The sequence below is a fragment of the Pangasianodon hypophthalmus genome, chromosome 11 (assembly GCF_027358585.1).
Source record: "Pangasianodon hypophthalmus isolate fPanHyp1 chromosome 11, fPanHyp1.pri, whole genome shotgun sequence".
NCBI lineage: Eukaryota > Metazoa > Chordata > Actinopteri > Siluriformes > Pangasiidae > Pangasianodon > Pangasianodon hypophthalmus.
In genome coordinates, this window is record NC_069720.1 from 23,895,967 (window position 1) to 23,918,034 (window position 22,068).

General features: G+C 39.9%; 1 protein-coding gene across 1 annotated transcript in view; it reads left to right on the top strand.

The window, feature by feature from the left end:
* dennd1b (DENN/MADD domain containing 1B) overlaps nucleotides 1–22,068 on the top strand; it is a 93,596-nt gene that overhangs the window by 16,614 nt on the left and 54,914 nt on the right. The window contains exon 3 of the mRNA XM_034308759.2: nucleotides 7,647–7,690. Within this exon, the coding sequence (XP_034164650.1) occupies nucleotides 7,647–7,690 (44 nt within the window). The remainder of the gene's footprint in view (nucleotides 1–7,646; nucleotides 7,691–22,068) is intronic.

Below are 22,068 nucleotides of genomic sequence, written 5' to 3' on the forward strand. Positions count from 1 at the left end.
CAAGGGTACATAAAACACGGGTTTCTCCTTCCGCTATGAAAGGTTCACAGACCACAAGTGACTAGTGTGATAACTTTAAGAAGCATGTCATCACAGTATACTATATCCTTTCTTGAGATCTTTGCTTGCTAAAGTAGCATGAAATGTAATGCCATTTGCAGGATGCAATCAGGTTAGGGGAAAAAAAACAACTATGAGTGTTTTCTTTTTGTCCGAGCTTCAAAGATGTTCACTAATCTGCTTGCGTCTTTAATTGTGGGCTCAGTAGGAGGAGCTGCTTGTCGCTGGAATAAAGTTACTGGTCCAGAAGTAAAGTGATGACCACGGTTATTCCCGGCTTTTGGCTCGAAGATGCCGTCCTCCCTCCTCTTTCTGCACAGCTTTTAATTCTGTGGGGGAGAAAAAAAAGCCCCTTGTTCTGACAATAGATTTTTTTTTCCAGCCATATGTTTAGCTGACATCTTCATCAGGTTCACAGCAGGTTACCTTAGTTAACTCTCACACGACTGCTTGATGGGATTTTCTCCCGGTTCCTTGACTCGCTCACAAAAGTCTAGATGAAGCCCAAAAGAAAACCCAAGACCCTGCCAGTGGCCCACTCACAATGGAATTATTGTGGGTGTTAAGTAGCCGCAGCTTCCTCTAACAGGCTGCCTCTTTGCACAGACCTGTTAGCAAAGGCAGACAATGGCTTTGTTCTGGGGCATCGAGTAGGCTAATCCACACTATGACATACTGTGAAATAAATCTTTTAAAGATAAGGGGAGGGGATAAAGGAGAGGGGGAAAAAAAGAAAAATGAAGACTTTGCCAAGGAGGGTGAGAGTTCAGCAGTTTAACCTCTGGCTGAGAACGAGAGGAGAGGATGATGTATGTTGTCAGGATTTACATGGTTGTTTGTCCTAGGGTGTCACCACAAGATATTAAAATAATATCACTGAGGTGCATGTAAACCTCCAAAATTTTGCCAAAGACTATTGGGATTTTGCAGATGATCATATTAAGCCTTTCATGCAGTGTCCACACTTATGGATTTAAGTCAACTTCAGTATTATTATTATTATTATTATTATTATTATTACGATTTTTTAGATTTTAGGAAAATATAAGATGTAAATCACCTCCAAATTACTTGAGAGCGTTACTTCTAATTTAACATAAATCATTATCCAGATTACTTTTGCTCTCCAGACTATTTGTTGTTATCAGTTCAGCATGTCTCCAGTATATCTTTTCTAACTATATACAATTTTTTAAATAAAAAAAAAATATTTTTTTCAAACTTGGCATTTACATACAAATACTATAATTAAGAACTAAATTGCATTTAAAATGTTAGTGTATTTGTATATCTTTGTATATGTGTATATCTTTGCCAGCTTGATGGACATGTCAAAAGCTGTTCTAGCTATTACCTACACTTGAAAAAAAAAAGTTCATTGAATTTACATTATTCAAATGTGTTCATCGGTTCCACGTGAATGAATTGAGTTACATAAACACACTTTTGTTTTCATACACCTGAAATGATTTCGTTTCGTATTTTCAAAGCCCTGAATAAAACTAAACCCCGATCATGTTAATACTATATGAACTGATCAGACTTGCCCAAACTAGTAATTAGAAACTTGCTTAAATTAAATTTAATATTAAAAATGAAATCACATTTTGTAGAGAAACTAAATATTTTATGTAAACTACATGTAATATGTTCTCTTAAATCTGACCGATCACATATTCCCTTTTTTCAGTGTGTATACAGTATACACCGATCAGCCATAACATTAAAACCACCTGCATAATATTGTGTAGGTCCCATTTGTTCCGCCAAAACAGCTCTGAACCGTCGAGGCATGGACTCCACAAGACCTCTGAAGGTGTGCTGTGGTATCTGGTACCAAGACATTAGCAGCAGATCCTTTAAGTCCTGTAAGTTGCGAGGGGCGATTGTTTGCCTAGCACATCCCACAGATGCTCGACTGGATAGAGATCTGAGGAATTTGGAGGCTGAACTCTTTGTCATGTTCCTCAAACCATTCCTGAGTAATTGGCATGGCACATTATTCTGCTGGAAGAGGCCACTGCCATTAGGGAATATTGTTGCCATGAAGCGGTGTACTTGGTCTGTCACAGTGGTTATGTAGGTGGTACGTGTCAAAGTAACATCCACATGAATGCCAGGACCCGAGGTTTCCCAGCAGAACATTGCCAAGAGCATCAAACTGTCTCCGCTGGCTTGCCGACTTCCCATAGTGCATCTTGGTGCCATCTCTTCCCCAGGTAAGCGACGCACACGCACCTGGTTGTCCACATGATGTAAAAGAAAACATGATTCATCAGACCAAGCCACCTTCTTCCATTGCTCCATGGTCCAGTTCTGATGCTCACATGCTCATTGTAGGTGCTTTTGGTGGTGGACAGGGGTCAGCATGGGCACTCTGACCGGTCTGCAGCTACGCAGCCCCATACACAGCAAGCTGTGATGCACTGTGTGTTCTGACACCTTTCTATCATAGCCAGCTTTAACTTTTTCAGCAGTTTGTGCTACAGTAGCTATTCTGTGGGATCGGACCAGCCCGGCTAGCCTTCGCTCCCCACACACATCAGTGAGCCTTGGGCGCCCATGACCCTGTCGCTGGTTCACTATATGTTCTTCCTTGGACCACTTTTGGAAAGTACTAACCACTGCAAAGCAGGAACACCTCATAAGACCTGCCGTTTTGGAGATGCTCTGACCCAGTCGTCTAGCCATCACAATATGGTATTTGTTTTTCCACACTTGCTGTGTATGGGGCTGCGTAGCCGCAGACCGGTCAGAGTGCCCATGCTGACCCCTGTCCGCCACTGAAAGAGCCTATAATGGGCACGTGAGCATCAGAACTGGACCATGGAGCAATGGAAGAATGTACCCTGGTCTGATCAATCATGTTTTCTTTTACATCATGTGGACAGGCAGGTGTGTGTGTGTCCTTTATCTGGGGAAGAGATGGCACCAGGATGCACTATGGGAAGAAGACAAGCCGGCAGAGGCAGTGTGATGGTCCGGACAATGATCTGCTGGGAAACATTGGGTCCTGGCATTCATGTGGATGTTATTTTGACACGTGCCACCTACCTAAACATTGTTGCAGACCAATTACACCCCTTCATGGCAGCGATATTCCCTAATGGCAGTGGCCTCTTTCAGCAGGATAATGCTCCCTACCATGCTGCAAAAATTGTTCAGGAATGGTTTAAGGAACATGACAAAGAATTCAAGGTGTTGACTTGGCCTCCAAATTCCCCAGATCTCAATACAATCGAGTGCTTGACACTCGGACAAACAAGTAGAGGCCCCACCTCACAACTTACAGGACTTAAAGGATCTGCTGCTAACGTCTTGATGCCAGATACCACAGCACACCTTCAGAGGTCTTGTGGAGTCCATGCCTTGATAGGTCAGAGCTGCTTTGGTGGCAGAAGCGGAACCTACACAGCTTTAGGCAAGTGGTTTTAATGTTATGGCTGATGTGTGTGTGTGTATATAATCATTGTTTCTCTTAAAGCCTTTTTGATAAAGGCTTATTGATGAAATTTCTTACTAAGACGAATGTAAATAGTGTCCATGTACCAAAATGCATTTTTAATGAGAGGTTTTTAGTTAGAATTCATTTGTTTCCCAAAACAAGTAATTGTGAAACAGAAAGCATGACAATCAGTGTAGCTAAGGTGGATTAATGGGGGAAATTTTCCATCATTTTTATCTTGAGCCATTGTGTCATGCTGAGGAACCTGAAACTCGATCTGTACTGTCTATTGATTTCTTTTTCTGGATCAAATATATTTTGTAGGAGAATATTTGATCGTCTGGATGAAATGGACGTGCATACCTACATCTTGTCATTGATTAGGAGTTTTAAAATCTTCTTCTGCAAACCATAGTTAACTGCACATGCTGACATTTTGCTGGTATTGGCATAAATCTGAAAGTGTTCAATGTCCACACTCTTGCATGTAGCACACTGTGCCTAGAAAGCAATCTGTTATGACCCTGTATTTTAACAATAAAGAAAAGAATTATCAATTTGTTAAAGTTATGACCGAGCCCTTCATTGTGCCTCTCACCTTTTTATGAACCCTGACAGTTTTCTGATGAGCTAGATGAGTATTAATCTAATTCCAGTATCTACGTACCAATTGATAATTAATTACGTCCAAACATCAGCCACATGTTTCAGAATTCTCATTTCATACTTGATCCATAATGAAATCGAACACACCAGCAGTTCTGTTAATGCACAATGACAGGCACACAGCTAACCAGTGTGTGTGTGTGTGTTATATCTCTTATTGCAGTGTGTACGCTCTCGTAGTATCTCTATCCAGAGGGCCGACAGACAGACATGATAAAACGTGGTGTCAGCTGTGATAGTACGCTGGTCTGTCTCCACTACTCACCTATTAACCCGTTTCCCCCTGCCTGGGCTCCATCAAAGAGACGCATATCGACTTGTAAAGATAGGCATCCCTGGGATGGCCAAACATTGATTAAAGGCTGACCTGCACTGCCCATGCCTGGGGGTGCCAGTGTATTGCCATACTGTCGAAGGTTAGCTGGGTATGAAGGCCTTTGGGGATCAATATTCCTGAGCCTGCCCTCGGCTACACTTTTGGCGTGATACAGTCGAAAATAGCTCGCTCCTCTGAGGTGATTTCAATTCTCACCCATTAGTCTCTGTCTGCGGCCCAGTCAAATGACTTTGTCCAAGCTGACTGGAGCGCGCTAGATTGTTTTCCCACTGTCACTGTCATAGACAACACATTTGAAGACCTACTCAGGTGGTCACTTTGGTACGAAGAAAGCAGTGATGTTACATATAACACTGCCAATGCTTTCAAAACTCGTGGGACGGCCGTTAGATGGGTTTTTTCCTTCTTTAAATGTTTTTTTCACAGCTCAAAGCTGCCAGTATGAAAAAGTTGTTGTGTGAAAAACTGAATACCACATTTGTAAATCTTGTGTACCTTAGGCCTCTGTGTTGTACTGATAAAATGTATTTAAGTATACTAAAATATTTAGTGTACAACTCGTGCTTGTTTCCAGCTTTTTATGCTAATGTATGCGTCCAGTACATGTGTGTGTGTGCCGACTGGGGGCAGTTCACAGACCTGCTGGGAACAGGCATGCTCTCATTGCGCCAGGCTCAGGGGGGCAGAAAGAAGGCTGTTAGGGAGGGTGTCTGTGTGTATGTGTGTGTGTGTGTGTGTTGGGGGGGTTAGGGGATTAAGCAGCCTCAGGTCTGTCACGGTGACATTTCTCTCTGGCTCAGCAGTAGGGGTTAGGTTTCCCCTCGTAACCTTCAACTTTCAGCCTTAACCCATTAATCCCCTTTGTGTCTGTCCGCCCCGTGCGTTTCGCCCTCACGCAAAAACGCTAACAATATGGCAGTGGGAGCCGGCGGAGGCAACGTGCCTGGTTCTCTTTGACAGCTTTTCACCCTCAGACAGGGGCCTTTATCTCACCACACTCCCTGGTGTAACCCCACCTCAAAAAAAGGAGACAGTTGGAGACTAAATCAGAATGAACAATGATCTTGGCCCACTATTTTCCACTGATTAACAGATCATTTGTCCCGTCTTTGGTGGATTCAGCGACTGTAAGCCAGCCATAAGTAGTAACTTTTGGACTTCAGAAACTCCATCCCCTTTTTGTAATTTTCTTTTTCATTTTCCTCTAATAGAAACAGACGGGAGGAGAAAACCCCTCTTGTGCATGCATAACTACATAAATATTAAAACTGTTAAAGTTTTTGATCAAATATTACATTTTAACCTAGACGATCAAGCAAATCTCATTCAGAGTGGACAGTGAGGAGTGGAGCTTTATGAAAAGAGCTCATCTGAATTTTGGCCTTTTCATGTCAGTCTGCTATGGTGAGAAAATCCCATAGGGAATGAGATTTGCAAGTTTTGTTCATATGAATAAGCATGCGTCTTGAGGTATGGTTTATTATGAGACCCTCCAGGATATGCTCCACAGAAGGTGTATTGTTCAGGGGACGGGGAGCGGTGGGGGTGGGGGGGTGGGGGGGGGGGGGGGTGGGTCAGTGTGCCACGTTTACCCCTCCCTCTCCCTGTTCTCTTTTCTCTTCACTTCTCCTTATACCTGATTTCTTCCTTAACTCTGTCCTGGTTTTGTGCCACGTCCATCTCCTTCTTTTCAGCAACCTCTTTTCCTATATCTTCCTCTTTCCTCGATCACATCACATTTCCCTTGTTTTGTTTTTCCTCCCCGGCAGTGGTTCTCATCCTCTCACCCAGAAAATCAGCATAAAATTGACCTAACTCTGCCAAATCAGATGAAGGGTTTACACTCCCTGGGGAGAAGGATATTTGGTCTTTGTAAAAATCTTAAGACAGAGTCTGTGAAATCTTGTGAGGGGATTATGTAACGTACCTTGGTCTTCCTTCTTCTCCCCTCTAGCATCCAAGTCAGGTTAGTTTCACTGGCTAAAAGTGAAAGCCTTCCTACTGAGGAAGGACAGTAAGATAAGAATAGGAGATGATGAAGTAAGAAGGACGAGGGTTGTTTGTGGTCTGTCTGGTTTCCTCTCGGAGAGTTCGAGGGAGATGTTTAAATCACTGAGCGTGCTCCACATGGCCAGTCATAGTAATAATTATTTTATTAAAAGAATGAGTAATAGTAATAAATACAAAGAAGATCCATGCTACAGAAGTGTATGAAACTAGCTCTCCTGTGTCTCCTGTATCCTGTATGCTCTGGGTTTCTGTGCGTCCTGGGGCTCACTCTCTGGCTGTTCGCTCCAGTTAATTGACCTTCAGTAAACCGCTGTGTGATCTTTACAGTCGCACGGTACTGCTGGTTGTGTGTCTGAGGTCGCACAGACTTGAATATTATTTTGCTAATGTGTAGCATATATCTAAAATTAAAGTAGTTGATTTGATAAAAGGTACTTAACTTTAGGCCTGCTGTGTATTATCAGTTTTTTTAGTTATCTCAAGGTTATTTCATTGTACATTCACAGTTTTGGATGTGTGTTGGAAATGTACGAGGGTTAGTCAAATGAAAACATTAAAAGTGCGACATAAATTAGCAGCCGGAAATTATTTTTTTCCCCTCTGAAAGAATCACTTGAACACTTTCATTGAATGAAATGAGATTATGTAGAAAAACGATTCACTTTTGTGTCACCTATTTGCAATAAACAATGCAAAAAACCCCCCAAAAAAAACAAGAAGAAGATTTTCTTTTGACATATTTGTGCTCCATATGCTCTGTACATATGCTCAGACATATTCATACTTCATATGTACTGTAATTTAAGGAAAGACTGGCCTCAGCGCTTAACGTTTCATGTATAATCTCAAAATCTCATACTTTTAACTGTAAGAATAGCAATAATGCATTACATTGTCTTCAAAATGAAATAAAAAATTTCATCCATTTGAAATATCTTTGGGCTTTGCCATGACTGATGATATTAGCATATGCAGAGCTCATCGTGCTCCTGCACTCTGCCGCAGTGTGCCGGCACACAGGAGAAGCCACCCTTTGCCCCCACCCCTTTCATTAATATGTATGTGTTCTGAATGGTGTGCATGGCGTTGTGCAGCCACTGATTAATGCTGTCTGTCAATTGCTTACAGATCCGACAGTGCTGTGGAAGTTCCCCCAGGACTATGGAGACCAGGTTGGAAACAGCGCAACTTTTTTTCCCCTTTCCTCCCTCCCTGCTCCTTTGCTCGTTTCTGTTCAAATGGACCTCACTACCTCATCCCTGACCCCTCCCTCTTCCTTCTGTGCTGCACCCCCATCTCTTTTTATCCTTCCTTTTCCTCTTACATCCCCACCTCTCACTCAGTGATTACTGAAATAGGAAAAAACAAACAAGGTGCAGGTCATCAAGTCCACTTCTGCCACAAAAAGTGGCCAAAACGAGATACAAAGTCATAATTTCAAAATACTATCTCATAATTTCGTTAGTATGGTTCTAACATAAGACAATATGACTTGTAATTATGTCTTAGTATCTTAGATTTATGAGATAGTATACTGAAATCTTGTATCTCATCATTATGACTTGTTATCTCGTAAGTATGACTTAGTATCACAAATTTATGAGATGATATCTTGGAATTATGACTGTATCACATCATTATGACTTAGTATCTTGAAATTATGACTTTGTATCTCATATCTCATAATTATGACTGTGTCAAGAAATTATTACTCAGTTTCTCATCGTTATGACTTAGTATTTTGAAATTATGTCTTTGTATGTCATAAGTATGAATTTATCTCATAATTATGATTTAGCATCTTGAAATTATTACTTATATAATATCTAATATCTCATAATTGTGACAGTATCGAGAAATGATCACTTGGCATCTCGTAATTGTGACTTTATATCTTGAAATTATGACTTGATATCTCATGACTAAGATTTAACATTTCATAATCACTTAGTAGTTCATCATTTTGAGACTCTTCACAGGATTACAGGATATAAAAGAATTATATACGCTCAACAATTAAACAGAACTTCACCATATGATTCATTTGTCAAGCTGAAATGTAATGAAAATGTCTAAATATCTGAGCTATCTCACTTTCGATTTGAGAGTGCTAGTGCATGAACAATTGCGCAATGGTTGTATAAATTGGAGCAGGAACTTGTGTTTCCTGTAAGAATAAACAAAATAACAACATCTAAAAAAAAAAAAAAAAAAAAATTATATTTCCTCTCAAAAATGTCAAAAATTATTGGCACGCCTAGAAAATATTTTCTTGAAGGAGTGCAAACAATTGTCCTGTAAACATACATACAGTGTATACTTATTTCTCTCTCTATTTTTTATATATAACCATTATTTTTTTCTTAATGGTTCATCAAGGAACTGTATTGTTCTCTCTGAACACGATCACAGCTGTTAGGGCTTCCGTTATATGAGCATTTACACTCTAGAATGAACATTAGTTATTATTTTCTTCTGATCAAGCAGCCACAGTAAGAACTAACAGTTGGTGTTAGCTACAAGACAAGCACGTATTGAGATCTTCTGCTCTTTTATCTGGTACTCAGTATCTCGTAGTCACATTGATGTGCACAAGAAGTAACACGGAAGTCTTGGTGAAAATAAATAACATACACCGGTGCATTATTTGCATCAGATTTGGCCACAGTTTGAGGTCTTGGGCTGGTTTTAAAAAGCAAATAGATTGAACAGTCAGTTCAGTCTGGCAACCCTGATTTTAATTGGCCGTCTCTTTCACAAGTGCATGCACGTTTTACCTAAGCCCTAATTGGTTTGACGGGAAGAAATCCAGATACGTGACCAAATAGCCCTTATTCTCTGAAATTCAAATTGAACATGTTCTATAGTGACCATCAGAATGCACCAGAGTAAAAATACTGACCTTGTTTATCATTTATCACTATCTTCTGTCATTCAGCATTTCACTTGTACCGCAAAACTAATATCATGCATGGTAATAACTCTTCACTTTCTAACCGTAACTCTCTAAATGTAGCAGTAACACATACTCTGATAAGGCAGAGGGAAGAACGAGCTCAATTGCTCATTTGAAATGTAATTTAATAATAATAATAATAAGCACCATAATTAATATTTGGACAAGCCTTTTTTTTTCCCCCGTAAAAAGTAAAACAGCACCAAGCTTTCTTCTGTAATCTCTTCAAATACAGATTATTTAGATTTTTGGATATTCTGCTGAATATGGTCCTGATTATTCAAATATTCTACGCGCATAAGAGAATTCAATACATAATTCATTGCAATAATAATTGAATACAGGAAAACCAGCAGTAGAATACAGATTATGTGAAAGACTCTTGTGTGGGACATCATCCTATCGTTTTATTGCAATTTGTTATCTCTGTGTCATTTTATCATCTCTGCAAATATTCGTTACAGCCAGGCATGGGTCGTTTTATTTACTTCAGCTTCGCTCCGACTCTAACGGTTATTTCAAATCACAGGAATGTTCCTAGGTAAAAGAATCTTACTTCTCAAAGAAGGATGAGTTCAGAGAGGAAAATATACCGTCTGCTGTAAACATGCACAATCAAGTTGATGAAGTGTATTTTTAAACCCTGAAGAGTCTTTCATATAATCTGTATTCTACTGCTGGATTTCATTTATTAAATTATTATTACAATGAATTATATACTGGAGCGCTCTTACGCCTGTAGAATGTTTGAATATTCATGAGCATATTCAGCAGAATATTCAAAAATCTAAATAATCTATATTTGCAGACGTTACAGGAGGAAGCTTGGTGCTGTTTTTCTTTCGAGGGGAAAAAAAAATGACTTGCCCAAATATTAATTATGAGAATGCTTATGATAATTATGGTGGTCATTTCGAAAGCATTGTTTGCAAAGAAAATTGCACCATCTAGCAAAACTTTGTTTTGTCTCCCCATATATTTATATACTATATATTTATAAATGATTGTATGCATTGTTCATTTTATATGACTAATTTCTGCTTATTTACAAGGCTGGAGTTCATTGTAATGAACATCTCAGCACAAACCTCCACGGAACCTTTACAAGAAGCAGTGTGTTCAGTTTCAGATGAATAGTTTGCTTTTTATTTTTGGTGACTCCGTGGGGAAATCTTACGTATAGAGGAGAGTTTAACCACAGCTTCAGGAGCGCTTTGAATCGGTAGATGAAGTAGACGAAGTGTTTGTGAATGTGCAGTGAGAGTTTGGTCTTATGTGAATGATTGAGTTAGCGTTATCACTGTAACCGGCAGGTCTAGAATGTCTCATAGAAAGTAAAACTTGTTTCTTGCAAATTTCCCGTCAAATTTCATCTGACGTTTGCAGTCTTGCAACTGCTTACACGGTGAAACTGTAAGAAAACTGTAATGTTGGCATGCTCACATCAACTCAAAACACAAACAGCTGCTGTGTTGATGGGTCTGGGGCTTCACACACTCACAACTTTCCTCCGATCCAAGCTCACGCAGGCTTTAATTTCTCACCTCTTCTAGGAAGAAAGCTACTTGCAAGGAGGGATTTAAGACCTCCGAGTTCGGTCTTCTGTTTTCTCAGTTTGGCTTCGTTGTCTACGCTTGCTAATGAACATTAATTAACAAAGGCTATGATGATAACTGACTGAGCATAGCCAATAAAGACTTAATAGCATGACTTGGTATCTCATAATTATGACTTAGTATCTCATATGCATAACTTAGTTTATCATAAGCATGACTTATTATCTCATCATTATGACTTGGTATCTCGTAATTATGACTCAGTATCTCACACGTATAACTTAGTTTATCGTAAGCATGACTTGCATCATAATTAAGACCTAGTACCTCATAATTATGACTTAGTATCTCGTACGTATCACTTAGTATCTCATAAATATGACTTAGTATCTTGTAATTATGACTTAGTGTCTCATAAGTATGACTTGGTGTCAAGAAAATATGAGTTGGTATGTCATACATATGACTCAGTATCTCATAATTGTGACTTACTATCTTGAAATTATGACTTTAGTATCTCATATGTATATCTTTATCTTATAATTATAGCTTAGTGTCTTAGTATCAAGACTTAGTATCTTGACATTGTGAGTTAGTATTTACGCACTCACAGCTTTCCACAGATCCACAGTCATGCAGGCTTTTATTTCTCACCTTTGTCTTACTTCTTGGAAGAATGCTACTTATAAGGAGGGATTTAAGACCTCAGAGATCGGTCTTATGTTTTCTCAATTTGACTTCTCTGTCTTCTCTTACTAATGAACATTAATTAACAAAGGCTATGATGATAACTGAGTGAGCATAGCCAATGAAGAGCTGAAGGAACGGCGGTGGTGGAAACTGAGAAGCTAAACCAAGGAAGACTATGGCTGAGTGAGCTGAAATTGCCAAGGCAGTAAAATCATTGGGTTATTGTTGTGCCCTGAGTTTTGCAGTTGGGATTTCATTTATTTTTATTTTTTTTTAAGGCTCTCTTTAATCCCATACAACTAGCTTACTTGTGTGACTATACCGAACTGCGGGTGCTGGACGCAATACATGTAGACACAGTAACACTGTGCACTTTCTGAATAAATTAAAAAAAAATAAAAAATTAGGTCAAAAACCCAGTGAGAACATATCAGGATGTTAAAAGACAGATTGTTCCGATTGTTCAATATGTTCATGAATGTTATAATAATCACCCCTAAATCTCCAAATTTAGTGCATTTCAAATAAAAACGTAATCTCAGGTAAAGATGTAATACAGATGTAAATGTTCTGTGATTGTGTGTTTTCTGCGCCATCATCAGCCCTTAGTGATCAAAAGAGATCTATACCACAGTGGTGTTGAATTCTCGAGTCTGAGTGGTAAGGTGTTGATTGGTTTCCCATAACAGCAGCTCTGACAGTAGTCTCAGCTGCAGGCCAAATCACAGGTTTATATTAATGCACTCGTGCTCTTCTGTAGGAACAGCTCATTCACAGTGATATATGGTGGACACATCATATAATCTAAGCCTAATAATTTAACAAAAAGAAAAGGTATAGTCATTGATTTAGTGATGACAGGAACTTGTCTCGCTCACATTCCACAACATTAAAAGTAGCTATAAATGGATAAAAAGTATGAAGTGTTGTTCTTTAATGAATAAAATATGTAACTGTTGGCAAATTGCTATGGTATAAGAGGACTAAAACATTTTGGGATGTGATGTTATGGGTAAATAATCAATTCTGGGGTAGAATCAGAATCATACAACGCTATTGTCAATGCTTCTGAAAGTCAGTACATCAATTTCTGGAATCTTCCAGACTGTTTAAAGAGACAGGCAACTTGGTGTATGTAAACCTTTCTGATCTAGTGAACTAAATCTGTCTGTAATCAATTGTTTTTCTGATGTCAACAAAGTAGATGCTCTAATTGGCTTGCCAAAGGAAATGTATGATAGCGTGAAATGTGTGAAGTTGAATATCTGAGAACTGAATTGAATATCTTTAGCCTAGGTTTATGTAAAATTCCACCTCGTGGAATAATTCTTTGCCGAGGTGGTGATTATTCATGAAGGGATTGTTGTGTGTGTCAAATTACATTTCAGTATGAAGAATTCTGAAAGTCAAATACACATGATTGTATTTAATGCGTGACTGTGATTTGTGTGTGTTCCTGAGGTCGCGAGCTTAACTTAGCTAAACCGAAATCAAAACTGACGACTGAATCACGAATGGCCTTTTCCTGTAGTACACTACATGTGGTAGTTAATACTTAATGCCATCTGTAGTGCACATATTTAGGGAGAGGGAGCCTTTTGAAAAAACGTTCTGCTGTTGACGTGATTGTTGTCAAGATCTCAAATAGGGATAAATTCACATATTTGCAATATATTTTTTTGTGAATCCGTTTATTTCTGTAAAGTCACTTTGTGACAATGTCCAGTGTTAAAAGCGCTATACAAATAAAATTGAATTGAAATTGAAAACCCTCATCGCACATTCAAAAATATTTACTAATCTAGAAAATCCAGAAGATTGGTACTCAAAACAGACCTTTCAGGAGTTTTAAGAGGTTTTTAAAATTCAAACACAAACTGTTATAGGAAAACCTTAAGTGTTAGTACTAATAACAGAAAAGTACGTAAGTATGCGAATGGAGACGCAGCGCTAGTTTGTTATTCAGATGGGGACACAGTGCCACATGGTGCTATCCTTCCTCCACTATGTATCGTTGGCATTGCACCGTGCGTCGCGCTGATTTCTGAGGACATGCACAAGCGACCGACCGTAGGATACACACCGTTAACAGCAAGTATAAATCAGCCTTTAGTCCCAGTGAAAGGAAATCTTAATACTATAGCATACAAAGACATTCTAGACAATTGTTTGTTTCCACTTATGTGGCAACAGTTTGGGGAAGATCCTCGTATGGGTGTTACAGCTAGGTGTTATGACTAGGTTGGCCATACAGTGTATATGTTCATGTAAATTTTTAATCTTGAGAATGAGAATTTTACTCTAATGCCCAGTGCATGTGCGTATTTCAGTGGAGGGCAGTGGCGACTGAACGGTTAAGGCTCTGGGTTACTGAGTGGAAGGTTGGGGGTTCAAGCCCCAGCACTGTCAAGCTGCTGCTGTTGGGCCCTTGAGCAAGGCCCTTAACCACATCTGCTCCAGGGGTGCTGTATCATGGCTGACCCTGTGCTCTGACCCCAGCTTCCTAGCAAGTTGGGATATGCGAGAAACTGCATTTCATTGGGTTTGTACTCTGCACAATGACAATAACGTCGAATTTTAATCTTAATGTTTCACATGTTACACACCTTCTGGTTAACCAATAATCATTCAAATTGGAACTCTATTTGGGGACAGGTTTGCGTTAAAAAGTGTGATGTTGACTTCCGTAACTGTGTAAGGCAGTGGCTGTGAAAATGAAGTGATTCTGGATTTCACTGCAACATATTGTAGTTTGACGCTACTGCCTTTTACTCATGTTGTTGAAAGGTCTGTTAGCAGTTCTATGAACGCTAAACAGAGCAGACTACTGAACAAAAAAATACGAATACAGAGGGAGAAACAAATATGAGTAAGTACTTGTTTCTGCCCAGTCTAAGTGACTGTTTGCTTTGAAGTTGGAGTGTTTGCAGTGATGCTGCAGGCTCTGCCTACTCCCTAACAACAAGTGCAATAAGCAGAAAGAATGAAGAAAAGAAAACACACCTTGTGGTTAGAGAAACCTATGCCTTTAAAAAGCATCAGCAGTCTGATCTTTGCACTGTTTCATTTTTATTTTTTTCGTTTCTGTTTTGTTTACCCGCATGGTTTCTGTGGTAAGATGGCTATTTTACGCAGTGTGTACAGATGGATCGGCCTTTTGCAAGTCCACATAAAGCCTCTCATTCAGTCGCCTCATTACCAGGATTAAGCTCCTTTTCCTCTTTGTAGAGATGCTCCCTCTGTAGCCGGAGAAATCCCTTTTTTTTCCCTCAAGTTAGTCAGCATATGGCAGCAGCAGACCCAATCTCTGTAGGCCCCCTTTTGTCTATCCTGTTATTGTTGCAGGAACGTAATGACAGTTGTAGGCCGTAGATAGGGGTGGAGGGGTTAGTTTACCCCAGGGGAACGAGAGAGAGAGAGAGAGAGAGGGAGGGAAAGAGAGGGAGTCAGAGCGGGAAGAGATGGGCAGCAGTGTGGATTATGGAAATATGGATTGATTTTTCCCCCCTCTCTTCCTCTCTTCTCTTGCCTGCTAGAATAGGGGCTCTAACTAATCAGAGAACAGACTGCAGGCTGGTACTAAGGGGCAGTAAAATATGAAGTGCAAGAACCTCGACCCATGAGACTTGCTGTAGTCCTGGTCATCTACAGCTGCCATGTGGTCAGGCTAGAGAAATGTGGCAAAGCCATTTTTTGCAAATGAAGGAGACAGATGGAAACCTATGCATTTCTTTCTAAAGTAGAAAAATATTTGACTAAATAATGCTTCAGATGACTGCATGGACATAAAGGTTTCAGAGCGATTTGACTAAGGCATGCTCTCATGTAATGATGGATTGTTTTTGTTTGTTTTGTTTTGTTTTTTTTAAATTGTAAGGAAAAAAACTAGCTAGCTCCTGGGTTCCCAGTCCTCGCCCTGGAGAACCCCCAGTTCCTGCACATTTTTGTGTGACACACACCTACTTCAACTCAGGAATGGCTGTTATTTAGCCAGTTAGTTGAATCAGCTGTGTTAGAGCTGGGAGAACGTGGAAAAAAAATATGGAGGGCAGGAGGTTCTCCAGCAACAGGGATGTGGACCTGTGACCGAGCTACCTGTATACTAGTCTCAGTTTTTGGTGCTACTGTCTTTTTCCTTTTTTTAATGTGCTGCAGATACACTGTATGGCCAAAAGTATGTGGGCACCTGACCATCACCATAGTGTGTACAGTGCCTTCAGTCAAACCGCTCACATGGCTAACTACACTGTCAACTGTAGGAATAACTTGCCAGCCTAATAGATAACATTAGGTTGAATCTTTCATATAGTACCTGCTAACTGACTGTCATTCTCACTCTCGATGTGAGGAAATAAACTTTTTATTTTCATATCATATTGTTGACACTATATGAAATACCAAATAAACTGCAATGCAAGCAGTAGATAATTACATCCTCATAAGATAATTTGTTCACCAGTTTGTGAATACTTAAATGCTCCTTAAGTGTGTCTCAGCCAACAGATATATCTGGGGCAGGAAGGAAGTTGCAGCAAAGCTGACATTACAAAATATTCCTCCCTGAATTGCTTGCATTAAAATGTAAAAACAATAAAATCAGAGATGTCTAAAAATAACAAGATCCCAAATGTTACTGCTGGTTTACTGTTGATTTAATCCCAGACAGTGGAGTTGTGTGGAAAATGGATGGCCGTATGCATGTGGTACGCTTGCTGACCCATACATAGGACGTCTTATTTAGTGACGCACTCTCAGGAAGTAACAATCCACCCTTCCTGAGAAACTACTGAAGTTGCTTTACTGCATGTCATGTAGTAGTACGTCTTTATGCCGGTGTTTGGTGTTCATCTTTAAATCTTGGATGATGATGACCTCCCAGAAACAGCACAAGAAGTCATATTTATCCAAATGCTGCAGGTTTTGCAATGACAGTTGATCCTTTGTCTTGGCATAGCCATGAAGTGACATGCCCCGGCTTCTGAGATTCATCTCCTCAGCGTCCCAGAGAGCAAATATTTGTCTGTTTTTGACATAGTGTACAATCACATGCCCTGAGTCTGACATTTCATGATTGGTGGCCCTCTTCTTCCACACACCCTGTTCTACCATGTTGATGGGTCCCCTAGGGGGACAGGCAGCCAGCGGAGCATCATCCTTGAACACTAGGGGTGATCTCTTTAACACGTTAGCATGGAGGACATGTGAGAGAAAAGCCATGATTGGGGGACAGCATGGCAGAAGTTGGAAGAATGGGGAGGAGTGAGGGGTTGGAAATGCCAGAGATTCCATTTTCTCCTTCAGTGCACACCCTGACAGCAGTCCTGCAAGTGTGCATTCCCTTTCTGCTTTGAAACCCCAGGGTTGAGCTTTCCTCCCCATCCTCAAGATGTGGGTCATGGGCAGAGCAGCCTCAGTGAACTGGCCTTTGTACCCTCTCTTTTAGACACTCACAACTACTCATTGCTCCTGATTATCCTGACCATCATGGCAAAAAAAAAAAAAAAAAAAGTAGAGCACCACTCTGCTTGTTTCTGCCAGTTGTGGAATCACCAACACTATCACAACTTTGTGGAAAGTTCTATACAGGGTTAATATTAAAGCGCAGCGTTAATTCTAGACAAAAATGTCAACGAATGCTGGACTTCCAGAATGCAATGCAGCTATACGACTTGGAGTTACAGCAGAACCTCGATTCGACGAGATGCTGAGCACGATGGCTTTGAGCGTTGGTATTAGCATGAAAGTTGAACCTCTTGAAGCTGATCTTAGACTAAAGGAATAGGACCATGCTGCATTGCATATCTCTCTTTAGGTAGAGATGAAGCAAGAGCTATTGCTGCATTCAAGGCAAAGTAATTCCTTGCCTACAACCTACAAAAAACACAGAAAATGTCCCCTCAACCTGAAATTTCAACTCGCCAACTTGGGATAGTCTTTTCAGCCACCGGCTCCTTCCCCGTTTATGGGGTGATGTGAAATCAACATGGCCGCCCACACTGCGAACAGTGTAAAGTTCTCCTTCTTTACTTTAAATTAAATTAGTTTATAGCAGTATTGGCTTTAGATCAGTTACAGTCACAGTACTTGGCAAAATCTATAACACCATACTAATCACTGTTTTGAAAAGGTAATCATTAACATTGGAGTTATTGTTAACGTTAGATGACTGGCTTGTTGCTAAGCTATTCACTGTTGTCCGCTGTTGTTGCTGTGCTGCAAGGTCAAAATATTTCGGGAATATTTGAGGTTCACTACAGCAGAACAGAACCAATAGCCACTCAGGCCTGTAACTGTGAAAGTGTGGTTAAAATAGCTTTTTATAAGCTTTACATGCTCTGACAGAGCAAATGAAAGGCACGCTTTCTTGGAGGCATCCATGTCCATGTTTTCTTTTTTTTTTTTTTTTCCCCTTCACCCGTCAAACATCCCGAGGTGGGAAATAACATTATTACAACCTGCAAATTACCACTTACCAGGCACCATGAGCGCAGCATAACTCCCACTACACCCCTATCAGCAGGTAGCCGAACGGCATTCGGAGTAATGTAGAAAACTGTTAACCAAAATGAAAATGGGTCAACATGTCAATATAAGAAGTTCTAATAAAACTAATAAAGTCAGCTCAGAATTTTAATTAAAAGATCACATGTTAATTATAAAGATTGATATGTAAGCTTTTCTTTAATTTCATGCGTATGAAGTCCATCGGTATTGTCTTAGCTTATTAGAGTTCCTCTGAAATTTGTATAACACTAGGATATGTAAGCATGGGAGTCTGAGAGAGAAACATCATGAAAAAAAAAAAATTGTATATAACACACATGCTGCCTAAAAATTAAGAACTGTGGTAACAACTTCTTGACAATTATGGTGATAGACTACAAAAAAAAAAAATCTCTGCTCTGCAGTGGAGGCTTTAGTGGCTGTTGTGGCTCTCTGTCCTATCTGCCAAGTTGCAATTATTTTCCAAAAGTGGATGAATCCCTTGATGGTTGAGCTCCTGAGAGAGAGAGAGAGAGAGAGAGAGAGAGGACAAGTGAGAGAGTGAAGAAGTGACTGTGCTTCTGTACACTTGTAGTAGCTGAGAGAGAGTGCGAGAGCGAGCGAGCTTTCCAATGGGAGATGACAGCTTAAATGCTGAAAATCCCCCAGGCCACTTGGCACTGAATTAATGATGTTTCTGGCTCCACACTTTTGGGGCATATGTGGTTGAAGCTTCCCTCAGCCCAGAAGAATATCAGTTGTATCATAAGAACAAAAACGTTCGCCTGTCACTTGCTAATTTATTCAGCGTGGAGAGTTTTGGAGAATATCTCCTCCTGTGCTTGCCTTTGAATTCAGGATTATGTCTTACTGACTGAATCTGTTCATTTAAAAAAAAAAAATTGTTAGTTTATGTTCAGTTTAGTTGCCAGTAATATTGTGTTTACCTGACTAAATGGATTAAATAGATCAATATCTGTTGGACGTTTGTTTCATATGTGTCTCTCAGTTTCAGTTGTTTTGCAGTCCACGAGAGTAGTCGTTTTTTTGTGGCATGGTGATTGTTGAAGTGCATTATTGCCATGTAAAAAAAATAAAAAAATCGGAGTACTCCACAGCTGGTCTCAGAATTGTCACTGCTTTTAGAGGATTGTACCTCATTTCTCAAGCAGCTGCATGCACTTAGACTGTTTGGGTTAAAAAAAAAAAGACTTATGCACAGACGTATTTTCACCTATGGTTTGGATTGAGAAGCTGTGAAAACAAAGAGGACAGGAGCAAAATTGGACACCACTCTGCTAACGTGAAGATATATATCTGAGCATCAGTTTAAAACTGCAGCTAGGCTAACACTTCCCCTTTAATACATTAGGTTCAAGGCAAAGTCTGCACTTATTAAATGCACAGCAGGGTCAGAAACAGCGAGCCAGCAGCATACGATTAAAAATGCAATGAAAGGAATCTCAGTAGTAGGATGTGGAAAAAAAATCCAGAGGTTAAACCCCTAAGAGTTTTGCCTTTGCATCAAGTCCTGGTGCTGAAACATAACAGAGGTGTGATGAGACGTACCGCTTCGAGCATCATGTCATGTGATTCTATAGGGACAGGTTGCCATGTTGTTCTATATGCCTTTATGACCATATAAAGTAACAAAAAACTTTAGCCAACATAAAACAGCAGAAGGCAGGAAAACCAACCCACTGTTACACTGACATGCTAGTGGCATGTTAGTGGGTGTTGCGCTTGTATGAGTGTATCAGGTGGAGCAAGGTTCCTGCGATGTTTAAACACCTCCGTATCATGGCTGGGTTGAGAAAAGTCCACCAACCAAAAATATCCATCCAACAGAGGCCCTGTGGTCACAAACTGACAACTGATGAAAGCTATAAGATGAGTAACAGAAACTGCACATGGACGAGCTGAGAAAAGACGAGCTGGAGTCTCTAACTGTCCACCTACAAGGTTTTACCAACAAAGTGAGTGTGTGTGATAAATTGACCAGTGAGAATACACAGCGTTTGCAGCAACACTGAGTGTTACTAACATGCTACTGCCTTGCCAGTGTCACCGCCGAGCCGATATAATTCATCGTCTAGAGCGTCGATTCTCCACCTTACGGTCGCCTGAGATGTGGGTGGAGTCACAGGAGATTTTTACCAACCATCATGTGTAATGTCCTTGTCATGCATATTTACTTGATTAATGGAATATTTAACTTAATAATAATTAATTTGGAGCCTCTTATTTGGGATTTTTTAAAATTTATTTATTTTATATTTACAGTTTGAGCCCATTCCCACCTATTTTTAAGAAGCTCCGCCCCCATGAACGACAATGGCCTGTAGAGTAGAGTGTCTATAAAATTACTGACAGGAGGCACATTCAAACACAAGCAAGCGTTCCAGACTGGAAATCAATTCTCCAAACAGGTTTTCTAAACCACTTAATACGCTTGTGCTGAGGCCACGGCTTAAACCTTTATATTTTATCGTGGTTTATTTATCGTCCCAGTTATTTGTACAAGTAAGAAATTTAAAAAATTGACAATTGCACCTTTAAGCCGCACTTAACACATTGTCATATTAATCAAACCCCGGACCCTGACAAGAACAGCTATTTAAAATAAGAATCTTGTGCGGCACTTTCTGGTTTATAGCTAGAAACATTACATAGTAGAATATTCATGCTGTTTTTTTTGCAGTGTGTGCCCTTATTCTGAACATATATTAATGGGTGATATTTCAGCATGCAGTCTACTGTAAGAGCACACGCTCTGGCTTAGGTTAAAATCCAGCGTTGGTGAAAATGGTGACTGCTCCATAGTGTAGAAGTGAAAATCTCATTAGATTATATGCAGTGGTAATGCATGTTTATAATATTTACAGATTTTTGCACTAAAAGAAAGCATAGAAATGAATGCTCCATGCTCTGCAATGTGCACAATGATTTGGTGTAAAAAGAAAATATTGCATGATGTATAATACACGAACCTGACTAAACTGTCGAACCCGAGTTGGAACCGTTTGCTTGAGCTTATTTACGGGACTCAGGGTTCAGTGCCCTTATGTGCCTCAAGTCAAAGTACTGATCTGTGCTTGACTCACTACCCGTGTCCTGTGGCCTTCATCTGATCACCTGATCTCAACTTCCAACACACTGGGAGATTTTGGATGTGTTAGGCAGCACTCTCCATCACCACCATCATCAAAACACCAACTGAGGGAATATCATTTTGGAGAATGGTGTTTATCCCTCTGTACAGTCCCAGAATCTTGTAGAACCTAAAGCCAAAGCTCATTAAAGCTGTTCTGGTGGCTTGTGCTGGCCCAACAAATTACTAAGACCTAAGATCTATGGCCAAGAAGCGTAGATAAAAGGTAGCTGTACATGATAAATGGCCAACTCGGTGTAAATGCATTTGTGTGTTTTGTGGTTGTTTGTGATCTATTCCCGCATGGAGCATTTCACTGTTAACAGTGAAACAATGAGTTAGTGTGCGAGTAGGTTATCACTGGATGATGGTTTGGTTGATGGTTTGGTTTGATTGATAGTTTGATTGATGGATGTTTTGTTTGATAGTTTGGTGGTTTGGTTAATAGTTTGATTGATAATTGGATTGATGGATGTTTGATGGTTTGTTAGATGGTTTGTTTGGTGGATTGTTTGATTAATGGTTTAATTGATGGTTTGATGAATGATTGTTTGGTAGTTTGATTGATGGGTGGTTTGATATTTTGTTTGATTGGTGAATGGTTTGATGGATGTTTGATTGATGGTTTGATTGATGGATGATTTGTTTGTTTGATTGATTGATGGTTTGATGGATGTTTGATTGATGGGTGGTTTGATTGATTGATGGTTTGAT